At 40.7% G+C, this 22,580-nt stretch overlaps 1 protein-coding gene and 1 long non-coding RNA gene across 3 annotated transcripts; one reads left to right on the top strand and one right to left on the bottom strand.

Moving 5' to 3' along the window:
- Positions 1-110: 110 nt before the first annotated feature.
- Positions 111-810, bottom strand: LOC143661763 (uncharacterized). The gene is made up of 2 exons (XR_013164812.1): positions 700-810; positions 111-319 (listed from the first exon to the last, which is right to left on the bottom strand). It is a non-coding gene; the product is annotated as an uncharacterized LOC143661763 (long non-coding RNA).
- Positions 811-1,093: 283 nt separating this feature from the next.
- CHAMP1 (chromosome alignment maintaining phosphoprotein 1) lies at positions 1,094-22,562 on the top strand. 2 transcript variants are annotated; one of them, XM_077134962.1, is made up of 3 exons: positions 1,094-1,228; positions 4,378-4,504; positions 18,075-22,562. In XM_077134962.1, exon 3 carries the CDS (start codon positions 18,130-18,132, stop codon positions 20,611-20,613), a length of 2,484 nt encoding a protein of 827 aa, XP_076991077.1. In that variant the 5' UTR covers positions 1,094-1,228; positions 4,378-4,504; positions 18,075-18,129; the 3' UTR covers positions 20,614-22,562. The 2 variants fall into 2 exon arrangements, with proteins under 2 accessions (XP_076991077.1, XP_076991076.1); XM_077134961.1 differs by lacking the exon at positions 4,378-4,504 and having other exon boundaries at positions 18,075-22,561.
- The last annotated feature ends 18 nt before the right edge of the window (positions 22,563-22,580 follow it).

Here is a 22,580-nt window from a genome sequence, read left to right as displayed (position 1 = left end):
CCTAGTTAAGGTCTAAATATTCGAAATTAGAATTATTTCAGACATTAAAAAATGCACGATCCTAAGTTTGGCGTTATGGGGAGGTCAGAACGAGATACCATCACAGAGGCTTGGTAAAGGCTTATTTATTCAAGGTTAAACTTGGCTCGGACCGCGTAGGGCCGGAACGCTGGGGTGAGGATTTCTGTTTCCGTTCTTTAGGTAACCGGACCCACCCAAGTACGCTGAGGCGCGAAGAATGCGGAGCACGGTGTTTCCTCCGTCAGAACACGACCTCGCTGCCAAGCTACCAGGTACGAGGCTGCCAAGGTAACCGGGCCTATTAATTCCAAACGACGAGGCAACAAGCAGAAACAAAACAAAGAAAATAGCCCTGAGCAGCGGGCAGGGGCAGCCCCCAAGCCCAGCGCCCGGCCCAGCGTCCCCCTCCGCTGCGCCCCCCTCCGCAGCGACCCCCGGCCCAGCGCCCCCCTCCGCTGCGCCCCCCCTCCGCAGCGACCCCCGGCCCAGCGCCCCCCTCCGCAGCGCCCGGCCCAGCGCCCCCCGCCACAGCGCCCCCCTCCGCAGCGCCCGGCCCAGCGCCCCCCTCCGCTGCGCCCCCCTCCGCAGCGCCCGGCCCAGTGCCCCCCGCCGCATTGCCCCCCGCCGCATTGCCCCCCGCCGCACTGCCCCCCGCCGCACTGCCCCCCGCCGCAGCACCTCCCTCCGCAGCGCTCCCCCCGCCCACGGCGCGCAGGCCCTGCCGCCTCCGGGTCAGCCAGCCCGGCCTCCTTCCCGCGCGCGGCCGGAACCCTCTCGGAGCTCGGCGCCCCGCGCGCGCGCGGGAGGCAGGGGGCGGGACGCGCGGGCACGCGAGGCACTTCCGGTTGCGAGAACCGAGCCGCCCCACACGCCGGCTCTTCTTGGTAAACGGCGCCACGCCATCTGTGAGCTGATTGGTCCGTGCGAGCGGGCCCGCTCGGCGGAGAACTCGCTTCCCCACTCGCCCGTCAGCCCCCGCCTCGCCCCTCGCCCGCGGCCGCGCGCACGCACGCTCGCGCGCCCAGAGCCCGGTTCGCAGCGTCTGGCGTCGCCATTCGGAAAAGCAGCCGCGCGCAACGGGGGCGCCGCAGACCGGGCCGGGCCGGGCCGCCGCGGGCCCCCGACCCTCGAGGAACCGGCCCGCCCCGCAGTCCATCCCCTCTTCGGTCCTCTATCCCCACCTGGATGCGACTAGCGGGCCGGACCGGTGAGAAGCAGGAGCTGGGCCGCTAAGGAGGCGCGGGCGGCGGGGGAGGGGCGGCGATGCGCGCCCGGCAGGGCCAGGAGGCGTTGTTCGGCCCCGGCCGCCGACGCCGACCCGGGGCTGGGACCTCCGGAGGAGAGGAGGCTGCTGACCCTTCTTCCGGAAGGAGGTGTCCCGTGGGGTCTGCGCGCCCCCACGCCTGCCCTCCTTCCCGAGACCCCCGCCGGGAAGGCCCCTCTGGGGGCAGCGGGGCGGCTGGGTCGGGAACGCGCTTTTGTGCTTCCTTTCGGTCCGAACAGGCATTTCTGCGGGACGTAGCCGAGGAGTGCAGGGACCTGGTCTTTGTATCTGGCAAGGCCGGGCTTCTGAAACCTGGTGGTCCCGCAGTAGATTTAGGGGAATTGTGAGGCCCTGGGTGTCGGTCGCGCCGGAGGTTTGAAACATTTTGCTTGAAAATCCAATGGGAAGTTGGGACGTGGCACAGGAAGAAAGGTTTTCGTTCTGCATGGAATTTTTTTCTGCTTCCAGTCTGCCTCAGCTTCTGTTATTGTTTAAAAATCAGCTAGGGGTGAAGAAAACTGTCAGTATTATAGAAACAAAGAGAATCCAATTCGCTGTAAATATGTGCTACACAGAGTTTCATTTGGAAAAGCTCTACATCGAAATGTATTTTAAAAGAAAACTAGTGGTGTTAGACTTAAAGGAAGAATTTGAATGTTGAATTGGTGTAATCCCGTGTGGCATAGAACTGCACTGAGAAATACGGTACGATAGGATGGCAAAGCACCTTGGAACTATGGGTTTTTTAGAGAAAAGATGTTGGGTCTGTAAAGCAGAACAGTAGTAGAAAAGTTTTTATTACTCTGGGCAATTTAGAGTTGTTATAACTGCCAAGAGCTCTGGAATTTAGGAAAAAATTGTGCCAGAAACTGAAGGCTGGAGGAAACCTCAGATGCCTAGCTCCGGCCTACAAGATGGATTCTAGGACTAACTTCTTCAGTATGGTGTGATCTGTAACAAGTCACTCATCTCCTTCATCAGTTTTCCTAATTGTGAAATGGAGAGGTTGAACTCGGGTCCTCTGAGGAGTCCTGTATTGATCATTGGCTCATACGTTATGGGTTACTTCTACCTGATAGGAGCATCTTGTTCTAGTCCGTGACAGAGGAGTAGGTAAAACTGTCAAGCCAAAAGCTGTTTTCCTCCTGGCTTCCATGTTTCTAGGACAACTTACATGTTCTCCATAGTGCTTCCTTTTTGAACGTCAATATCTGATTCTTACAAATAACCTGTTTTGAAGACTGCCTGCTATTCTAGTTGCTTTCTTTTGGGTGTTCCCTTGTTTTTTAGAGACCCTTTTAAAAGTGTCCTTCCTGCCCAGAGCAGGAGACAGTGATCCACTAGAATCTTCTGCCCAGTGCAGAATATGGGATACAGTTCTGTATAATCCTATAATTCTGCAATTGATATTTGGACTCTAAATGCTTGCAAGCTTTTATCTTGTTTTTGGCTATTGTACTGACTTTTCATGACCTTATTAAATGCCACTGTACTAGTTTGATCATGATATGCAAAAAATAACCTACATAGTTAGCAGAATCTTATTCTAGCCTTACATCACTTATTGTTTGTTTGGCCTTGGGCTAGTTATTTAATGTTGCGGCTTGAGGTTCTTCAACTATAAAAATGAAGCTGTAAAGTAAATAATCTTTAAGAATCTTCTCTTGCCCTAAAATCTTTACTGTGAATCTGGCCTAGATGGTAGCTTAAGTCTCTTCTGATTTTAAAATCATGTGCCTGTGATACGTCTCTAGTCTTCATGAGAGAATGTTATGGATTAAACAGGTATTTTCTGAGTACCTTCTGTGTGCCAGAGATATGTGCAAGGATTACAAAAGTGAATAAATAGATAAACCCTGCACTCTAAGAGCCCAGTACTTGGTGCTGAGTCACGTTATAATGAATGCCATAGATATAGTGGAGGTGTGTGTATCGATGGGTGATCCAAGGATGATTGAGGTGGAGCTGGGGAATTGGGGAATAATTCAGAAGTATGCCTTTGAACCAGACTAAGAATTTGCCTGGTGGCTGAGTGACAAGATGGAGAGTGTAAAGGAGAGGAAAATACCTTAGGAACAACTGAAGCTTGAACAGTCAGGGAATTACAAGTAGGTCAGTACTTGGAGAACGTGGACCAGTCGGGAGATGCAAGGCTGAAGACTGGATAATAAGGCAAGGATTGCATTTATAATTAGGATGAGAGCTGTGTATACCTGTTTACATTTTCTGCTGTAGAAGTCAATGAGCCTTTGAGAAATTGTGAGCCGGTAAGCAACATTAGGTTTTTGTGTTTGAAGGATGACTCTGGTAGTAGTATGATGAATGGGTTGGAAGGAAGAGACGCTAGAGGCAGGAGATTAGGTAGCAGAATTACAGCAGTGGCAGGGTTTGGAAAAGAGAGGAAGGGATAGATGAGTGTTCTAGAGTTTATTAGAAGCAAATCGTGAACCATTGTCTAGCCGGTTTGCCCCATTCTGTTCAAGTCAACAAACTGATGCAGGTATTTTACTTTCTCTTTGAAATTCATGCTTGCAGGCAAGAGGCCATAGGAGTCCCTGAAACAGCTCCTAACTGGGTTTCAGAGTACTACCATTCTGTTCCCCCCCAGAGTTCTCTACCAAATTGCCCCTTGATCCTGTCAAGTGGTGTAACATTGTCCCTTCCTCCACTGCCTGTTAATTTGCCACTCTGCTGTGTACTCTTGCTAATTGACAAAACATCAGCTCTTCCTGTGGACTGGCTGTAGAGGCTTCTAAGTGCTTGTCAGATAAGTAAAAATGTGGGTCAATATCCCCTGAGGCTACAGAACTGAAATTAGATGGGTGGGTTTGAGAAGAGTTTGGTATACACATGGGCATTGAATCCAAAGTGAAAAGTTAGACAGAATGGTGTCGTGATGGAATCTATTAGCTTTTCCCGCAAAACTCCAGGTCTTTGGTTTTGTCTGTAAAGTTACGTGCCCAGTCTTATTTAATTGTTTTGCTCTCACTGTTGGAGGGCCTGAAGGTGGTGATAGAAATAAGCAGCATTTTATTGCAGGGTGTAAAAATCCTTGCAGAAATGTAATTTTGGCTACCCTTTATTTTTTTCAGGTTCAACTGCTCATCTTTGTCCTTTTTGTATACTACAGCCTATTTTCTGTAGTCTAGTCAAGACAATAAGCCATGTAGGTTGCCTATCTCTTGAAGACTATTATTAAGGCTTTTAATAAGACAACTGGTAAGCTTACTGGGGAAAAGCATATTTGTCTTTCTCTTCTCCACTCTAAAAGACTTGTAATGGATTTAAACTTTTTTTTTTTTTTTTTTGCATGGGCAGGAACCGGAAATCAAACCCGGGTCTCTGGCATGGCAGATGAGCACTCTGCCTGCTGAGCCAACATAGCCTTCCCATGTATTGGATTTATGAAATGTGGTTCCACTAGCATTGCTGTCATATACTTTTTGCTTGCTTTTAATATTTCTCATTTCTTAATGCTTAGGGGAATATCTTATGATGAGAAATTCTGTAAAAAGGACTTGGAGTTATTTAAAGGAAAAACTGAAAAAGTGTGTACACCTGTATTGTTTAACAAATGAGTATGATTATTGAATCATTATATTGATATTTCTTTTAGTCTTCAGTATCTTAGAGCAGCTAGAAGTAAAAACCTAAAATTGTGGAATTGTAACCCATACCAAACTCTGAAATCTGTTCTACAGCTAATTGTTGTGATGTACTCTGAAAATTATTGCTTTTTTGTTATATATGCTATTTTTCACAAAAAAGAAAAAAAAGGCAATTGTGATGATTGAAAAAAAAATTCCTTCTAGCCTCCAGTGTTTTGGAGCAGCTAGAAGGAAAAATCTGAGATGATGAAATGGTAGCCCATGACGGACTCTGGGATCTGTTCTGTAACTACTCTTTGAAGGGTGCTTTGAAAGTTATTGCTTTTTTCTTTCTTTGCTTTCTCTATATGTTATATTATAAATAAAAAAGTTATTAAAAAAAAAAAGCAGTGCACCCATATCTATGTAAAGTTGAATGTATACCGAAGTATGTATCTATGATAGAATTTGGGGTTTGAGAAGTGAATTCTGTAGCATAATTTTTTATATATTCCATTTTTATTGATAAGACAACATACACAAACATTCTTAATATTACAAACATTCCATCCATGGTTTACAATCAGTGGCTCACAATATCATCACATAATTGTGTATTCATCACCTTGATCATCTTTTGGAACATTTGCATCACTCCAGAAAAAGAAATAAAAAGGAAAAACAAAAAGTTCATACATATCATACTCGTTAACCCTCCCTCTCTTTAATCACTAGTATTTCCATCTATCCAATTTATTTTAACCTTTGTTCCCCATATTTATTTTTTTGGTTCATGTTTTTTTCTCATCTGTCCATACCCTAGATAAAGGGAGCACAGACACAAGGTTTACACAATCACCCAATCACATTGTAAAAACCATATCATTATACAATCATCTTTGAGAAACAAGGCTACTGGAACACAGCTTAACAGTTTCAGGTATTTCTCTCCACCCACTCTAATACACCATAAACTGAAAAGGGATATCTATATAATGCGTAAGAATAAACTCCAGGATAACCTCTCAGACTCTGCAATCTCTCAGCCACTGACATTTTTTTTTTCTTCTCTTCCCCCTTTTGATCAAGAAGTTTTTCTCAGTCCGTTGATGCTGGGTCCCAGCTCATCTTGGGATTTCTGTCCCATATTGCCGGGGAGATTTACACCCTTGGGAGTCATGTCCCACACAGGTGGGGAGGGCAGTGGGTTTACTTGTCATGTCGGCTTAGAGAGAGCCCACCTCTAAGCTACAAAAGGGATTGTCTAGAGGTGACTTTTAGGCATAATTATAAGTAGGCTTAACCTATCCTTTGCAGGAATAAATTTCATAGGGGTGAACCCCAAGATTGGGGGCTCAGCCTATTGATTTGGTTGTCCCCACTGCTTGTGAGAGTATCAGAAATTTTCCAAATGGGAAAGTTGAATCTTTCCTTCCTTCATCCCTATTCCCCTGAAGGGACCTGCAAATACTTCTTTATTCACTGACCATATCACTTTGGGATTTATTGGGGCATCACACTAACCCTGACAAACCAACAAAATCTCATGCCCTATTCAAGATTCCCTGTACTTAGGGTGTTAAAAAAAATGACCATAGAAGTTAATTAGTAAATGTACTACACGATATATGAATTTTGCATCAAATGAACATCTCTCCTTTTAGTCTCACACAGAAGTTGAAGTTTTAAGATATAGACGATATCATTTTTTATCCAGTCTTCTGATAAATGATATCATCCTTTATCCAGTCTTCTGATATATCTTAGTCCTATCCAGATCAGCTTTATTCATATCTCTGCTCGATGTCTGATCACTTCTTCAGCTTTTTAAACAGTTCCTACATGGGGTACTTCTGATTTTCATAGCTTCAGATCTCTGACTCTGAGTCTCAGGTGTCACATAAATACCCAAAGTTTCTGGGGAAGACCATGTTATATACAAACAGCTCAGTATCTCAGAATTTAGAAATAACAGACCTCCTGAATATATGTGACTGCTGTAAGAGCTTACAATCTAGAACCCTTTACAGTAAGCCCTAACCTGATAACCCATGCTCTCAACTTTAGTTCATCGAATTTTTGTATTATAGCTACTCCATATAATTGAGACGTGATAATATCTTTTTGTTCGTGATATTTCATTCAACATACAGCTCTTAAAGTTCATTCATCTAATTGTGTGCCTCACAACTTCATTCCTTCTGAGGGCTCAGTAGTCCAAGGTATGTATACACCATAGTTGCCCCTTCCATTCCTCAGTAGTTGTACCCTTAGACCACCTCCATTCATTGTGGCTCACGAACACTGCTGCCAGAAACACCAGTGTGCAAATGTCCATTTGGGTCCCTAGACTCAGTTTCTCCAGGTGTACACTGAGCAATGGTGTTTCAGGATCATATGGCAAACCCACCCCTAGCCTCCTTTGGAATTGCCATACTGCTCTCCAAGGGGCTGCACCTCTGATTTCCCTACCGACAGTGAATGGGTACGTCTCTTTCTCCGCATTTTCTCTAGCACATGTTTCTCTCTGACCATTTTTAAATAGTTTTATTCACACAGCATACAATCCAGCCTAAATGTATAGACATGCCTTAGCCACCATACTCTATCTGAAGATATTTCCTTTTCTTCCACAAAGAATCCCTCCCTTTTCCCAATCCCCCCTCCCCCAGCCTTCTGACATTCAGTTTTGGTGTAATGTAGCATTATTTGTAATTTTTTTTTTTAAAGCAAGAGGTTGTTAGTGTATGATAACTGAGGTTTGGTAGTAGGGAGGCATGGGTAGTAGAAAAATTGAGAATGACTAGAAGAGTTGGCGGTAGGAAGAGGAAAGAGTAGAGTAGGTGGGAGATCAAGAATCATATAGAAATCAGAGGAGCCATTGGGTTTTAATAGAGACAGAAAGAGAATGAGAATGAGTGATGTACTTATTAAGTAGCTGGGTATAAGGGGTGAGAGAGCTGCAGAATGCACAGATTTGACAGGCAGGAAAGGAGTAGGCAGTAATTAAGGACAGGCAGATTCAATCTAGCCAGAGAAGTTGAGATGGCAAGGCTACTAAAGACAAGAGGCAGGAATTAGTCCAAGTGGTATAGAACTGTAAAATGTAGTGTTGGTCTAAGATTCCCAGGGGCATGGAAGGGAGAAATATAGTTAAAGAGTAGAAATAAGGATTTAAAAATAGTTATAGTTTTGCATGAGGAAAGAGAGAACAAGAATTGAAGTAACAATTGGGAAAGGAATGGGGGCGATGCTAAAGAGGAGGCTGGTACTCTATTGTTATACTATTAAAGATGTCCATTTTGTAAGAGGGGGCTTTGTTTTGTTAAGCCTTAATTGACGACAGAACAATGTGCTTAGTCATTTCTATTGGAATAGCACAAAAAATGCTTTACCCTCACGGTTTATTATGCAACTTCTGTTTTATATACTTACTCAGCTTTTTGATGACCTATACTTCATGATTTAGTATTAATAAGAGTTATCAAATTAGCATACAGGAAAAAGAATAAAATTATTTTGTTAATGGGACTATACATTATGCAAAGAGGGGAGGGATGGAGCTAGGTAAGTCCTGTATTGAAAATACTTTCTCCATGCTATTTAAAATTCCTGAGAAGATAGGAAAAGTTTCTGAAGTTAACAGTTTGCTTAACGAAGCTTAAGAAACTTAAACAGAAATCATGAAAATAGTATCTTTCTGCCTGAAACAGATAGGATTTAGATAAGTGAGTATCTTTTTTGGATGTGTCTGTGGAGTATCCTCTGTGTTGGTCAGCCGTAACTTCAGCAAGGTGGTTGGGACTATTTAATTTCCAGAAACGGAAGGAGTTTATTTTTTAGAGGCTACCTTGTAGTTTCTAATATAATAACAACTAATGTTAAGTGCTTACTATGTACCAGATACTGTTCTAAACACATAACAAAATGTCTATATCTATAACATAGGTGCTATTATATTTATTTTACAGATGGTGAAACTGCAGCATAGATAGATTTAGTGACTTGATGAAAGTCCACAGCCACTTACTAACTTACACTTATTTGCAACAGGACTCAAATCCAGCAAACCTGAGCTCTTAACCTCCATGCTATACAACACCTCTTTAATATGATCTTCCCTTGACTGTTTATTACCATTTAGGACCACATGGGGTTACTGAGACACCTCTTCCATTTTACTCTCAAGTCTAATTTTGTTGAATATTGGGCCCTGCGGTGGATGGTTAACCCATTATTTCTACATATTTTCTTCAGTATGTTTGTAAGTTAAAGATGCTTCTTAGAAATACTCTTTGTCGTAGTTTTCCCCCACCCCTACCCCAAATTACAGAGAATGACAAAACCCTGAAAGTTTTCTAAAAGATAGGACAGAGATCCTGGAATGAGCTGAGACTCAGCATCAAGGGACTGAGAAAAACCCTAGAATGAGCTGAGAATTAACATCAAGGGATTGAGAGAACCTCCTCGACCAAAGGGGGAAGAGTGAAATGAGACAAAGTGTCAATGGCTGAGAGATTCCAAACAGAGTCGAGAGGTTATCCTGGAGGTTATTCTTATGTATTAAGTAGATATCACCTTGTTCAAGATGTAGCGGAGAGGCTGGAGGGGACTGCCTGAAAATGTAGTGCTGTGTTCCAGTAGCCATGTTTCTTGATGAGGATTGAACAATGATATAGCTTTCACAATGAGACTCTGTGAATGTGAAAACCTTGTGTCTGATGCTCCTTTTAGCTACTATATCAACAGAAGAGTAGAACATATGGAATAAAAATAAATAATAGGGGGAACAAATGTTAAATTAAATTTAGTTTGAAATGCTAGTGATCAATGAAAGAGAGGGGTAAGGGGTATGGTATGTGTAATTTTTTTTTTCTGTTTTTGTTTTATCTCTTTCTCTGTTGTCTTTTTATTTCTTTTTCTAAATCGATGCAAATGTTCTAAGAAATGATGAATATGCAACTATGTGATGATATTAAGAATTACTGATTGTATATGTAGAATGGAACGATATCTTAATGTTTTGGTTGTTAATTTTTTTAAAGAATAAAAAAAGTTAAAAAATAAAAATAAAAAAATAAAAAATAAATAAAAGCTAGGACAATTGCAGGGTAATTCAAAAGGAGCCAATACTTTCTGAAGAAACACATTTGTTGTTTTTTCAACTGTTTATCACGTTTTTAACTTTAGATGAAAAACAAAAAGATGTAAACAATATAGCACTGATTCAGGTGATAGAAAACAATACTGTCAATACTTTTATAAAAACAAGTTATAAAATTAATCCTGTGATTATAAGTGTTTCTATTCTGTACTATTCTTTGAGAAACAGTAAATGTAAAGAGTAGATTTTTACCCTGTCATTACCATTAGGACAAAGCATATTAGAAGCTCTCAGTGGTGGCTGGTGCTTTGGGTAAACAATGGAACATAATTTAATGAGGAAAGATTCTTTAATCTGTTTGGTGAATAAAATTCACTGTCTATATTAGTTACAGAATCTATTTTAGTAGTTGTTGAATACCATGCTGAGGAGAGCCACACCAGATGGAACTGGTGCAAAAATAGATCAATAAAACAGAGGCCAGAATAGAATTGTACAAATGAAATTTAGCAAATGCTAAATGGAACATTACCAATCAGTGTAAAAACAGTTTCATATTCAGTGTTGTTGAGACAACTAAACTCGTTGTTTTGGGTGAAAAAATAGGCCAGATCCCTGTTATTTCACTCCTTCTACCACATGGGTTAAAAATATTAATGTGAAAAAAGGATCAGAATCAGGAAAAAATATTGAATGATTAAAAAAAAAGTTGGAGTGGGAAGTTCTTTTAAACATAAGTTAAAGCCCAGAGACATAAGGAAAACATTTTTAAGTTTTTATTATTTATGTGACCCAATTGTGCATAGATGGTTTAAAAAAAAAAAAACAAAAAAACCTGTCAAAGTCAAAAGACAAATAAGCTGGAAAAATATTTTCAATGAAGTAGCTGATTTCTTTTATATAGGAAAAAATGGACAAGGAGATGAACCTGTACTTCACAGAAATAGAAATAGGTAATAAGAAAAAATGTTTAATCTGACTCATTAAAAACAATAGAGGTTCCGGGTCAAGATGGCGGCTTAACAACGTGTGCATTTTAGTTCGTGCTCCAGAACAACTACTAAATAACCAGAAACAGTACAGAACAGCTCCTAGGGCCACGTCAGTGATCAGACACACAGCGTACCCCAGTCTGGACCAGCTGGACTGCCTGCGAGCCCCCCCAGAACCATGAGTTACCAAAGCTGTGGCGGCCAGCGCCCCTCCCCTACAGACTGCTTCCCAGAGGGGAAAGGAAAGGACTTTACCAGCAGCAGGGACTGGGCACAATCAAACGCCAATTGTGGAACTAATTAACAAATTCTGACTACTAAAAATAGGCCCCCAGCTTAGGTGAACCTGATCAAAGCAGAGGTTGCTCATTTTTGCCCCGGTGCCAAGGGGGGCAGGACTGACAGGAAAAGGGGGGGAAAAAGAAGGAAACAGAGGTTTTTGTGGCTGTGTATCTACAAAGGCTTGACTGCCTCTGGATACAGCAGCAGGACTTTTCAGGCTGCAACTGCCCCAGGTATAGGCAGAAGTGAGCTCTTTTGGGGGCTTATTCACCCCAGGGGAGGGGTGAAGCCCCACCCAGGTGGAATCCCTCCATCAAGGAATTCAGACCCCAGGGCTTGGTAATTTGAAGCCACTAAAATCAACCTACAACCTCTCCTCTGTCTCCACCACGCCCCCAGCAGGGAGGTCTGCCAAAGTTAAAGGTACCGCATCATCTTATGCTGGTGGGACCTGCAGTCAGACAGGTGCCACATACTGGGCAGGATAAGAAAAACAGAGTCCAGAGACTTCACAGGAAAGTCTTTCAACCTGCTGGGTCTCACCCTCAGGGAAAACCGACACAGGTGACTCTTTCCTCCTGATAGGAGGCCAGTTTGGTCTGGGAAAATCTGGCTGGGGTATATAATATCTAAGTAGACCCTCCTAAGTGTGTGTGTGTGGGGGGGGAGGCACCACACAAGCAGAGCAAGAAAACAAGAACTGAAAAATTCTCCTCTGTTAAACAAAACTTAAGCTAAAGGGCCAGGTAAAGCTGGATGGAATGTCAAAGAACAGATAGACAACAAATTCATCCAGCAAGAAAACCCTAGATAAAAGAAGTGAAAGCAATCTCCAGAATAAACTAATTAAGGTAATTAAATGCCTAGATGCCTGCAAAAAATAACAAGTCACACTAGGAAAATTGAAGATATGGCCCAGTCAAAGGAACAAACCAACAATTCAAATGACATACAGGAGCTGAAACAATTAATTCAGAATGTACGAACAGACATGGAAAACCTCATCAAAAACCAAATCAATGAACTGAGGGAGGATATAAAGAAGGCAAGGAAAGAACAAAAAGAAGAAACTGAAAGTCTGAAAAAACAAATCACAGAACTTATGGGAATGAAAGACACAGTAGAAGAGATGAAAAAAACAGTGGAAACCTACAATGGTAGATTTCGAGAGACAGAACATAGGATTTCTGAACTGGAGGACAGAACATCTGAAATCTGACAAGAAATAGAAACTATAGGGAAAAAAGTGGAAAAATATGAGCAGGGACTCAGGGAATTGAAAGACAGTATGAAGCGCATGAATATACGTGTTGTGGGTGTCCCAGAAGGAGAAGAGAAGAGAAAAGGAGAAGAAAAACTAATGGAGAAAATTATCACTGAAAATTTCCCAACTCTTATGAAAGACTTAAAATTACAGATCCAAGAAGTGCAGCGTACCCCAAAGAGAATAGATCCAAATAGACATACTCCAAGACATCTAATAATCAGAATGTCAGAGGTCGAAGAGAAAGAGAGGATCTTGAAAGCAGCAAGAGAAAAGCAATCCATCACATACAAGGGAAGCCCAATAAGACTATGTGCAGATCTCTCAACAGAAACCATGGAGGCGAGAAGACAGTGGGATAATATATTTAAATTATTAAACGAGAAAAACTGCCAACCAAGAATTCTATATCCAGCAAAATTGTCCTTCAAAAATGAGGGAGAAATTAAAACATTTTCAGACAAAAAATCACCGAGAAAATTTGTGACCAAGAGACCAGCTCTGCAAGAAATACTAAAGGGAACACCAGAGACAGATACGAAGACAGAAGAGAGAGGTGTGGAGAAGAGTGTAGAAAGGAAGACTATGAGTAAAGGTAAAAAGAAGGAAAATTAGATATGACATGTAAAATCCAGAAGGCAAAATAGTAGAAGAAAGTACTACCCATGCAGTAATAACACTGAATGTTAATGGATTAAACTCTCCAATCAAAAGACATAGTCTGGCAGAATGGATTAAAAAACAGGACCCATCTATATGCTGTCTCTACTCAAAGGATACGAGGCCAAGGACACAAATGGACATTTACACACCAATGTTTATAGCAGCATTATTAACAATTACCAAGAGATGGAAACAGCCAAAATGTCCATCAACAGACAGTTGGCTAAATAAACTGTGACATCTACATAAGATGGAATATTATGCAGCTGTAAGACAGAATAAAGTTATGAAGTATGTAACGACATGAATGGACCTTGAGGACATTATGCTGAGTGTGATTAGCCAGAAACAAAAGGACAAATACTGTATGGTCTCACTGATATGAACTGACATTAGTGAATGAACTTGGAATATTTCCTTGGTAACAGAGACCATCAGGAGATAGAAATAGGGTAAGATATTGGGTAATTGGAGCTGAAGGGATACAGATTGTGCAACAGGACTGAATGTAAAAGCTCAGCAATGGACAGCACAATACTACCTAACTGTAATGTAATTATGTTAAAACACTGAATGAAGCTGCATGTGAGAATGATAGAGGGAGGAGGGCTGGGGACATTTTGAAATCAGAAAGATATATGGTAAAGATTGAGGTGGTATAATCTAGGAATGACTAGAGTGTATAATAGTGAAATATACAATGTACAAATTTTAAAAATGTTTGTGCATGAGGAAGAACAAAGGAATGTCATTATTGCAGGGTGCTGAAAATAGATGATAATTAATACTTTAAAATGTCATCTTATGTGTGAGACTAAAGCAAAAAATGTTTATTTGTTACAAAATTTGTATTTTGACTAGAGCATTTCCTAATATAACTCATGTAGATAGTTTGTTTGAATGTCATAAGTATTTGGAATCTCAGGTAGGACATGAGATTTTGTTGGTTTGTCCAGAGTGATGCCCCGATGAATCCCAGAGTGATTTGATCAGTAACTGGAAAAGTATTTGCAAGCCCCCTTTGGGGAATGGTGAGAATGGGGAGAAATTCAACTTCCCCAAGTTGAATTCTTGATATTCTCACAAGCAGTGTGGACAACCAAAGCTATAGGCTGAGCCCCCAGTCTTGGGGTTTGTTCATATGAAACTTAACCCCACAAAGGATAGGTCAAGTCTACTTAAAATTTAGGCCTAAGAGTCACCCCCAAGAGAGCCTCTTTTGTTGCTCAGATGTGGCCTCTCTCTCCAGCCAACATGACGAGCAGTCTCACCACCCTCCCCCTCTCTGCGTGGGACATGAGTCCCAGGGGTGTGGACCTTCCTGGCAACGTGGGACAGAGATCCTGGAATGAGCTGAGACTCAGCATCAAGGGACTGAGAAAAAACCTAGAATGAGCTGAGAATTAACATCAAGGGATTGAGAGAACCTCCTCGACCACAGGGGAAAGAGTGAAATGAGACAAAGTGTCAATGGCTGAGAGATTCCAAATAGAGTCGAGAGGTTATCCTGGAGGTTATTCTTATGCATTAAGTAGATATCACCTTGTTGTTCAAGATGTAGCGGAGAGGCTGGAGGGAACTGCCTGGAAATGTAGGGCTGTGTTCCAGTAGCCATGTTTCTTGATAATGATTGAACAATGATATAGCTTTCACAATGAGACTCTGTGAATGTGAAAACCTTGTGTCTGATGCTCCTTTTAGCTACTATATCAACAGAAGAGTAGAACATATGGAATAAAAATAAATAATAGGGGGAACAAATGTTAAAATAAATTTAGTTTGAAATGCTAGTGGTAAATGAAAGCGAGGGGTAAGGGGTATGGTATGTATGATCTTTTTTTTTCTCTGTTATCATTTTATTTCTTTTTCTGTTTTTTTATTTTTCTAAATCAATGCAAATGTTCTAAGAAATGGTGAATATGCAACTATGTGATGATATTAAGAATTACTGATTGTATATGTAGAATGGAATGATATCTTAATGTTTTGTTTGTTGATTTTTTTAATTAATAAAAAAAGTTTAAAAAAAAACAAAAACAATAGAAACCAGTTTTCACCTAAAACAGCAAGGATTAAGAAATTTAATTGTATTCAGTGTTGATAAGGGAGTGGGACTAATATCCCTCACTATTGATTGGTGTTCTAGTTTGCTAGCTGCGGGAGTGCAACACACCAGAGATGGATTGGCTTTTAATAAAAGGGGATTTATTTTTGTTAGTTCTTCAGAGGAAAGGCAGCTAACTTTCCACTGAGGCTCTTTATTACGTAGAAGGCACAGAATGGTCTCTGCTGGTCTTCTCTCCAGGCCCTTGAGTTCCAACAACTTTCCCCGGGGTGACTTCTTTCTGCATCTCCAAAGGCCTGGGCTGAGCTTCAAGTGCTGAGATGAGGAATGCTGAGCTGCTTAGGCTGTGCTACATTGTGTTCTCTCATTTAAGCACCAGCCAATCAAGTCAAATGTCACTCCTTGCAGCAGACACGCCTCCTAGCCTACTGTAGATGTAATTAGCAACAGATGAGGTTCATGTACCATTGGCTTATGTCTGCAGCAACAAGACTAGGTATGCTTACCTGGCCAAGCTGACAACTGAATATAACTAACACAGTTGGTATGTCATAGTATTCCAAGCTTTTGAGAATTTGGTCAAGTATATTAGTTTTAAAGGTAGATGGGCTATGAACCAAATTCCCACTTTTAGGAATTTGCCTTTCACATTCAAAGTTGTGTACAAGGAAATTCAGTGCTTACTATATATGTAAAAATGTCCTAGATAAGTTCTTAAATCAAGTTGTAGAACAATTTGTTTAATATTCCATTTGTGTAAAATGTGTATTGATTCGTATGTGCTTAGAAAATCTCTGCAGTGATACATCTGTGCTATAGTGGGTAGCCCACAATAGCCAGTGATATAGTGCCTAACTCTGGGAGTGATACTATATTGGTATCTTGGTACTATATGAGTTTATTTTTATCTATGAGCTTCTACTTTTACCACCCAAAAAGACTGGCTTAAAATTTTAAAAAGTCGTCTTTTCTGGCAAGTGAGTTCCTGCCTCAAGGTGTTTAAATTGCCATGTCTTCCATCTGAATTACCTTTTGCTTGGTATACTCCTGCACTCATTCAAGATCTCTGCTCACATATCATCTCGGAGTGGTCCTTCTTGAAGGGCTTATTGATATTACTTTCCACACTATCGCCCCAACTAATATAAGCTCCATATTTCAAGTCACTGCTGAAACAGCACAGAGTACAAAATCATTCATTTATTACAATGAATAACTAAAAAATTTTATGTTAGGATAGATAAAACAGTACAAGATACTTTGACATTTGATCAAACCAGCAACAGGTTTTCAAAAAATGCTGTTCTTTCATAATTAGTTTAATAACTTTTCTGAAAAGGATTTAAAGTATAAGGTATATCATGCTATTGCAAGGCCTTAAATAACCTAGATTTAATTTTTTTTCTTTATTGTATAATATAACATATATACAAAGCAAAGAAAGGAAAAAGCAATAGTTTTCAAAGCACTTTTCAACAAGGTGTTACAGGACAGATTTTGTCATGGGCTTCCATACAATCCTCTGAGATTTCTCCTTCTAGCTGCTCCAGAATATAGGAGGCTAGAAGAATAAATATTTTTTTATCATCACAATTGACTTTTTTTGTGAAAAATTAACATATATGCAAAACAATTCATTTCAAAGCACAACACCACAATTAGTTGTAGAACAGATTTCAGAGTTTGGCCTGGGTTACAATTCCACAGTTTTAGGTTTTTACTTCTAGCTGCTCTAAGATACTGAGACTAAAGGAGATACCAATTTAATGATTCAGCATTCATATTCGTTAAATCCATTCTTCTCTGTATAACTCCACCAGCACCCTTGATCTTTCTGTCCCTCTCTTTAGAGGTATTTGGGCTATAGCCATTCTAACTGTTTCATCTTCGAAGGGGCTGTCAATACTATGGGGTAGGGAGATGGAACTAGCTGATGTTTTGGAGAGGCTGGGCCTTCGAAGTTTCAGGACTTATCTGGTCCAGGGACCCATCTAGAGGTTGTAGATTTCTGGAAAGTTACTCTAGTGCAGAGAACCTTTGTAGAATCTTATATTGCCCTAGGTGTTCTTTAGGATTGGTAGGAATGGTTTTGGTTGGGTTTTGGCAAGTTATGATAGTAGCAATGTCTAACTGGAGCTTGCATAAGAGCAACCTTCAGAGTAGCCTCTCGACTCTATTTGAATTCTCTGTTACACTGATACTTTATTAATTATACTTCTTTTCCCCCTTTTGGTGAGGATGGAATTGTTGATCCCACAGTACCAGAGCTGGACTCATCCCTGGGAGTCATCTCCCACTCTGCCAGGGAGACTTTCACCTCTGGAAGTCATGTGTCACGTAGGGATAGGCCAGTGCTTTCACTTGCAGAGTTGGGCATAGAGAGTGAGGCCACCTAGATTTAATTTGGCTATTTATTGAACTTTGTTTGCTGAGCTTGTTTGATTCAGGTTTTTGAGAGTTCAAATAAGGCACATGTAATAAATAATTATGGAGCCAGACTCAGGTATGAACCTTAGCTCCACTTTTAGAGTCCTTTAGCTTTTGCTAAGTCATTTAACTTCTCTGAGCTTCAGTTTCTTCATCAATTAATGAAAATATAGAATTTATGTCATAATGTTAGGATTAAGTGAGTTGATATATATAAAACCCCTGGCAGAGTGCCTGAGACCCAGTTTAAAACTAGTTTAATTTTTCCTTGTCATCCAAAATCTTTATAGAATTATATTATCTAATAAATGCAGTTGCCATTCAAGTCAGTTAATAGAATAAACTAGGACAGCATTTTATTCAAAATATGTTCCATGAAAATAATTTTTTTCTGCTTTATTGCAGCAACATTGAATATTTTTGAAGAAATATAATCGCTTGTGTCGTAGCAGAAAGAAGGATGGAAGTATTCCAGGAACTTCGTAAACCATCAGCACATTTGGAGTGTGACCACTGCAGTTTCAGGGGCACAGATTATGAAAATGTGCAAATTCACATGGGTACCATCCATCCAGAATTTTGTGATGAAATGGACACTTGTGGATTAGGTAAAATGATATTTTACCAGAAAAGTGCAAAGCTATTTCACTGCCATAAATGCTTCTTCACCAGCAAGATGTACTCTAATGTTTACTATCACATCACATCCAAACATGCATCCCCAGAGAAATGGAATGATAAACCAAAAAATCAGTTGAACAAAGAAACAGATTCTGTTAAAAGCCCTCCTCTTCCTGAACACCAGAAAATGCCCTCTAATTCTGCAGAACTGTTGAAACCTACATCTGTGCTTTCCATAGAAACTCAGAAAGTTGGCCCAGTTATGTCTCCAGAATCACCAAAACCTACTACTCTTGCTCCCCTGGAGTTTCAGAAATCTGGCCCTGTTGTTTCTCCTGAGCCATTGACACCTTCTCTTTCTTCTCCTGAGCCTCTAAAACCTGCCCCTGTTTCTTCTCCTGAACTTCCCAAACCAGTCCCTCTTGTTTCTGAATCTCAGAAACCTGTCCCAGTTCCTTCTCCAGAACCACAGAAACTTGCCCCTGTATCTCCTGAGCCAGTAAAGGCTACACTTATTAATCCTAAGCCCCAGAAACATTCACATTTCTCAGAAACATTGGGGCCACCATCAGCCTCGTCTCCGGAGTCACCAGTTCTGGCTAATTCCCCTGAACCTTGGGGGCCATCCCCAGCTGCATCTCCAGAATCTCGGAAACCAGCTCGGACTATCTCTCCTGAGCCCAGAAAGCCATCCCCATCTGAGTCACCTGAACCTTGGAAGCCTTTTCCTGCTGTCTCTCCAGAGCCTAGGAGACCAGCCCCAGCTGTTTCACCAGGTTCTTGGAAGCCAGGGCCACCTGGTTCCCCTAGGCCTTGGAAATCCAGTCCTTCAGCATCATCAGGACCTTGGAAGCCAGCTAAACCTGCCCCATCTGTGTCTCCTGGACCTTGGAAACCAATTCCTTCCATATCACCTGGACCTTGGAAACCAACTCCATCCGTGTCTCCTACGTCCTGGAAATCTTCATCCGTGTCAACTGGTTCCTGGAAAACTCCCCCCACCTCTCCTGAGTCATGGAAGTCCGGGCCACCAGAACTCCGAAAGACAGCTTCCACCTTGTCACCTGAACATTGGAAGGCAGTTCCCCAAGTGTCTCCTGAACTGCGTAAAGCAGGGCCTCCCTTGTCTCCTGAGCTTCGTAAACCAGGTCCACCACTCTCCCCAGAGGGCCGTAGTCCAGCGGGATCTCCAGAGCTCAGAAAACCCTCAGGGTCACCAGAGCTTTGGAAGCTTTCTTCTGATCAACGAAAAACTTCTCCTGCCTCACTTGATTTTCCTGAGCCCCAGAAAAGCTCCCGTGCTGGTTCTCCTGATCTCTGGAAGTCTTCCTTTTTCATTGAACCTCAGAAACCTGCTGTCTTCCCTGAGACACGGAAAACAGGTCCTTCTGTACCATCTGAATCCCCTAAAGCAGCCTCAGATATCTGGAAACCTGTCCTCTCTATTGATACTGAGCCTAGAAAACCTGCTCTTTTTCCTGAGCCCACCAAAACAGCCCCTCCTGCTTCTCCAGAACCACGAAAACGTGCTCTTTTTCCAGAATCCAGAAAGCATCCCCTTTTCCCTGAACTTCCTAAACCTGCTATATTTTCAGAGTCTCAAAAGGCAGTTGAACTTGGTGATGAACTGCAGATAGATGCTGTAGATGAACAAAAGTGTGATATTTTGGTTCAGGAAGAACTTCTAGCTACTCCCAAGAGACTCTTAGAAGACACTTTATTTCCTTGCTCAAAGAAGCTCAAGAAAGACAACCAAGAAAATTCAGATGCTGAGCTTAGTAGTAGTGAGTATATGAAAACAGATTTGGATGCAATAGATATTAAAGGCCAAGAATCAAGCAGTGATCAAGAACAAGTTGATGTGGAATCTATTGATTTTAGTAAAGAGAACAAAATGGACATGACTAGTCCAGAACAGTCCAAAAATGTACTACAATTTACTGAAGAAAAGGAGGCTTTTATCCCTGAAGAGGAGATAGCAAAATATATGAAGCGTGGAAAAGGAAAATATTATTGCAAAATTTGTTGTTGTCGTGCTATGAAAAAAGGTGCTGTTTTGCATCATTTGGTTAATAAGCATAATGTTCATAGCCCTTACAAATGCACAATTTGTGGAAAGGCTTTTCTTTTAGAATCTCTTCTTAAAAATCATGTTGCAGCCCATGGGCAAAGTTTACTTAAATGTCCACGTTGTAATTTTGAATCAAATTTCCCAAGAGGCTTTAAAAAACATTTAACTCACTGTCAAAGCAGGCATAATGAAGAGGCAAATAAAAAGCTTATGGAAGCTGTTGAGCCGCCACTGGAGGAGCAGCAAATTTAATTTTAAACACTGTATCTATTATCTTTATGCTCTACAAAGTTTGTTAAAACTATCCTTTGAAAGTGTAGCTAATGAATTAGCCTAGTTGGATCAGTAGATGTTGATGCATATGGTTGTAATGTATCTATTATCTCAGTAGTGTTACAAAGAATAAGCATTTGGTTATTTTTTCATGGTTTCTGTTTATGTGGTTGTCTTGAAAATTAATAAATTCATACTGTATATTCCAGATGGATAAGATTTCTCTTATTTCTTTTAAATATATTTGAATAATGTGAAGGATAGACATTCCATTTAACTAGCAATCGAGCAAGTTAGTGTTGTCTGATTTCAGACAATAGAAATTATTAGCTTTGTTTAAGAATCAGAATGAAATTTCTTGGGAGAAATTTTATCGCCTTTCATTAAATGTATTTTCAGATCCTAAAATTTATTTTGAAGTTTCTATTTGATCATGTGAAGTCAGTTTATTTATAAATCTTTGAACAGTTTCTGGATGTTTATTAGCTTTTATGTCACAGAGAATTGGAGTCTCAGGGTTAATTTTCTGCTAAAAGGGGAAAATTTTAGTAAGTTTTAAAAATAGTTTGCAGCCTTCTCCTTTGGGGGAGCAGTACTTACAAAAATGGAGTATAACTTAGAGAAAAGTTAGTATGATGTTACATCTTTTTCTGTCCTTAGTTGTAGAATAAGCTTTCACTGGAGTCTTCCATTCTTGTGTCTTATCCCAAGATCTCTTTTCTGCCCTGCCAGCTCACCTAAGGAGATGATCTTTAATTGTCAAATGCGTTAGAAATTGTACCTCCTACTTCTGGACCTTACAGATCAATCACCTATTGGGGCTTAAGACCAGGGTAATGAGTAGGAACTGAAAGTCTTCCAGATTCACAGAAAACTGTGTAAATAGACATTTTGAAAAATTTATCATTTTTATGTTTTTCACAGTTCTGTTACTGTAAATACCTCGTACCTGTTCATGAATTATTTTATTCTAAAGTATGTTGTCAAAAGTGTATGAACCAAATTAAAAACAAAGACTTTTCTGTCTGCAGTCTTTTATGTTTGTGTTTTGAGTAATTTCCATCATATGGTAGCTAAATTCCATTATTTCCTATTTCCACTATTTTTAACATACTAGCTCATATCTGAAGCAGCATTTTGTAAGCTGTTTTCTTCTCTAAGGGGAAAAATAATTTTGTGGGTCCTGTAAATTAGAGAAACACTGTATACTAGCACCCTCTTTTGGAAAATCACATTAAGCTCATTAGCATATTAAAGGTTCTCAGAGGTTTAGCTTGTTTTATCACAGTGGTTCTCAGCGCTGTCTGCATCATTTGAAGAATGTGGGGTACTTGGTATCATAAGAGAGCCTGACATATAAGCCAGGATTGAGAGGACTGGGTTTAATGAGTTATTCCCAGACCTTTGTGAACAAGGAACGCTTTTCATCTCATCTCTATTAACATGCTAGTTGAGAAGACTTGAATATTAGATGATATTAGTATTATCTCTGGTGATCACAGTCAGGGCAGGGAAAGCACTGATTAGTCCATTGCTATAATTGCCACTTTATTCTGGGCACTTGGTTCTGAGCTTCCAGTTCTGGAGTTTCTGAAACCAACAAGGAGAACTGTAAGATAATTTGGGTATACAGTCTTTTTTCCATACACACTAATTGATTAAAGTGATGAAACAAGGTGTGGAGCACCCAGAAACCCTCTTGTAGCTTGTATTCTCAAATCACTCATGTTATACATAACTTAAATAATATTTCTTGTGACTTCACCCTTTTTGGTGCAAGAATCCTTCCTAGACTTTAGCTCAAAGTGGAGCCAACTAGATGACATCTTGCCATCTGATTTCTGTAACTTGTGGGTTTTCTCTTGAAACTGCTGTAAGATGGGGAATACTTTGCTAGGGTAAGCGGTGGTGGTGCATGTTAATAATTTTTCCTTTAAAACAGTAAT

The sequence above is a fragment of the Tamandua tetradactyla genome, chromosome 17 (assembly GCF_023851605.1).
Source record: "Tamandua tetradactyla isolate mTamTet1 chromosome 17, mTamTet1.pri, whole genome shotgun sequence".
In the NCBI taxonomy this organism is placed as follows: Eukaryota; Metazoa; Chordata; class Mammalia; order Pilosa; family Myrmecophagidae; genus Tamandua; species Tamandua tetradactyla.
The sequence above is the reverse complement of the archived record's forward strand: the minus strand, read 5'-3'. Positions and strand labels throughout refer to the sequence as shown.

Bases quoted from the DNA above. Each gene is read 5' to 3' on its own strand.
- CHAMP1 (XM_077134962.1), top strand. From the start codon at position 18,130: ATGGAAGTATTCCAGGAACTTCGTAAACCATCAGCACATTTGGAGTGT.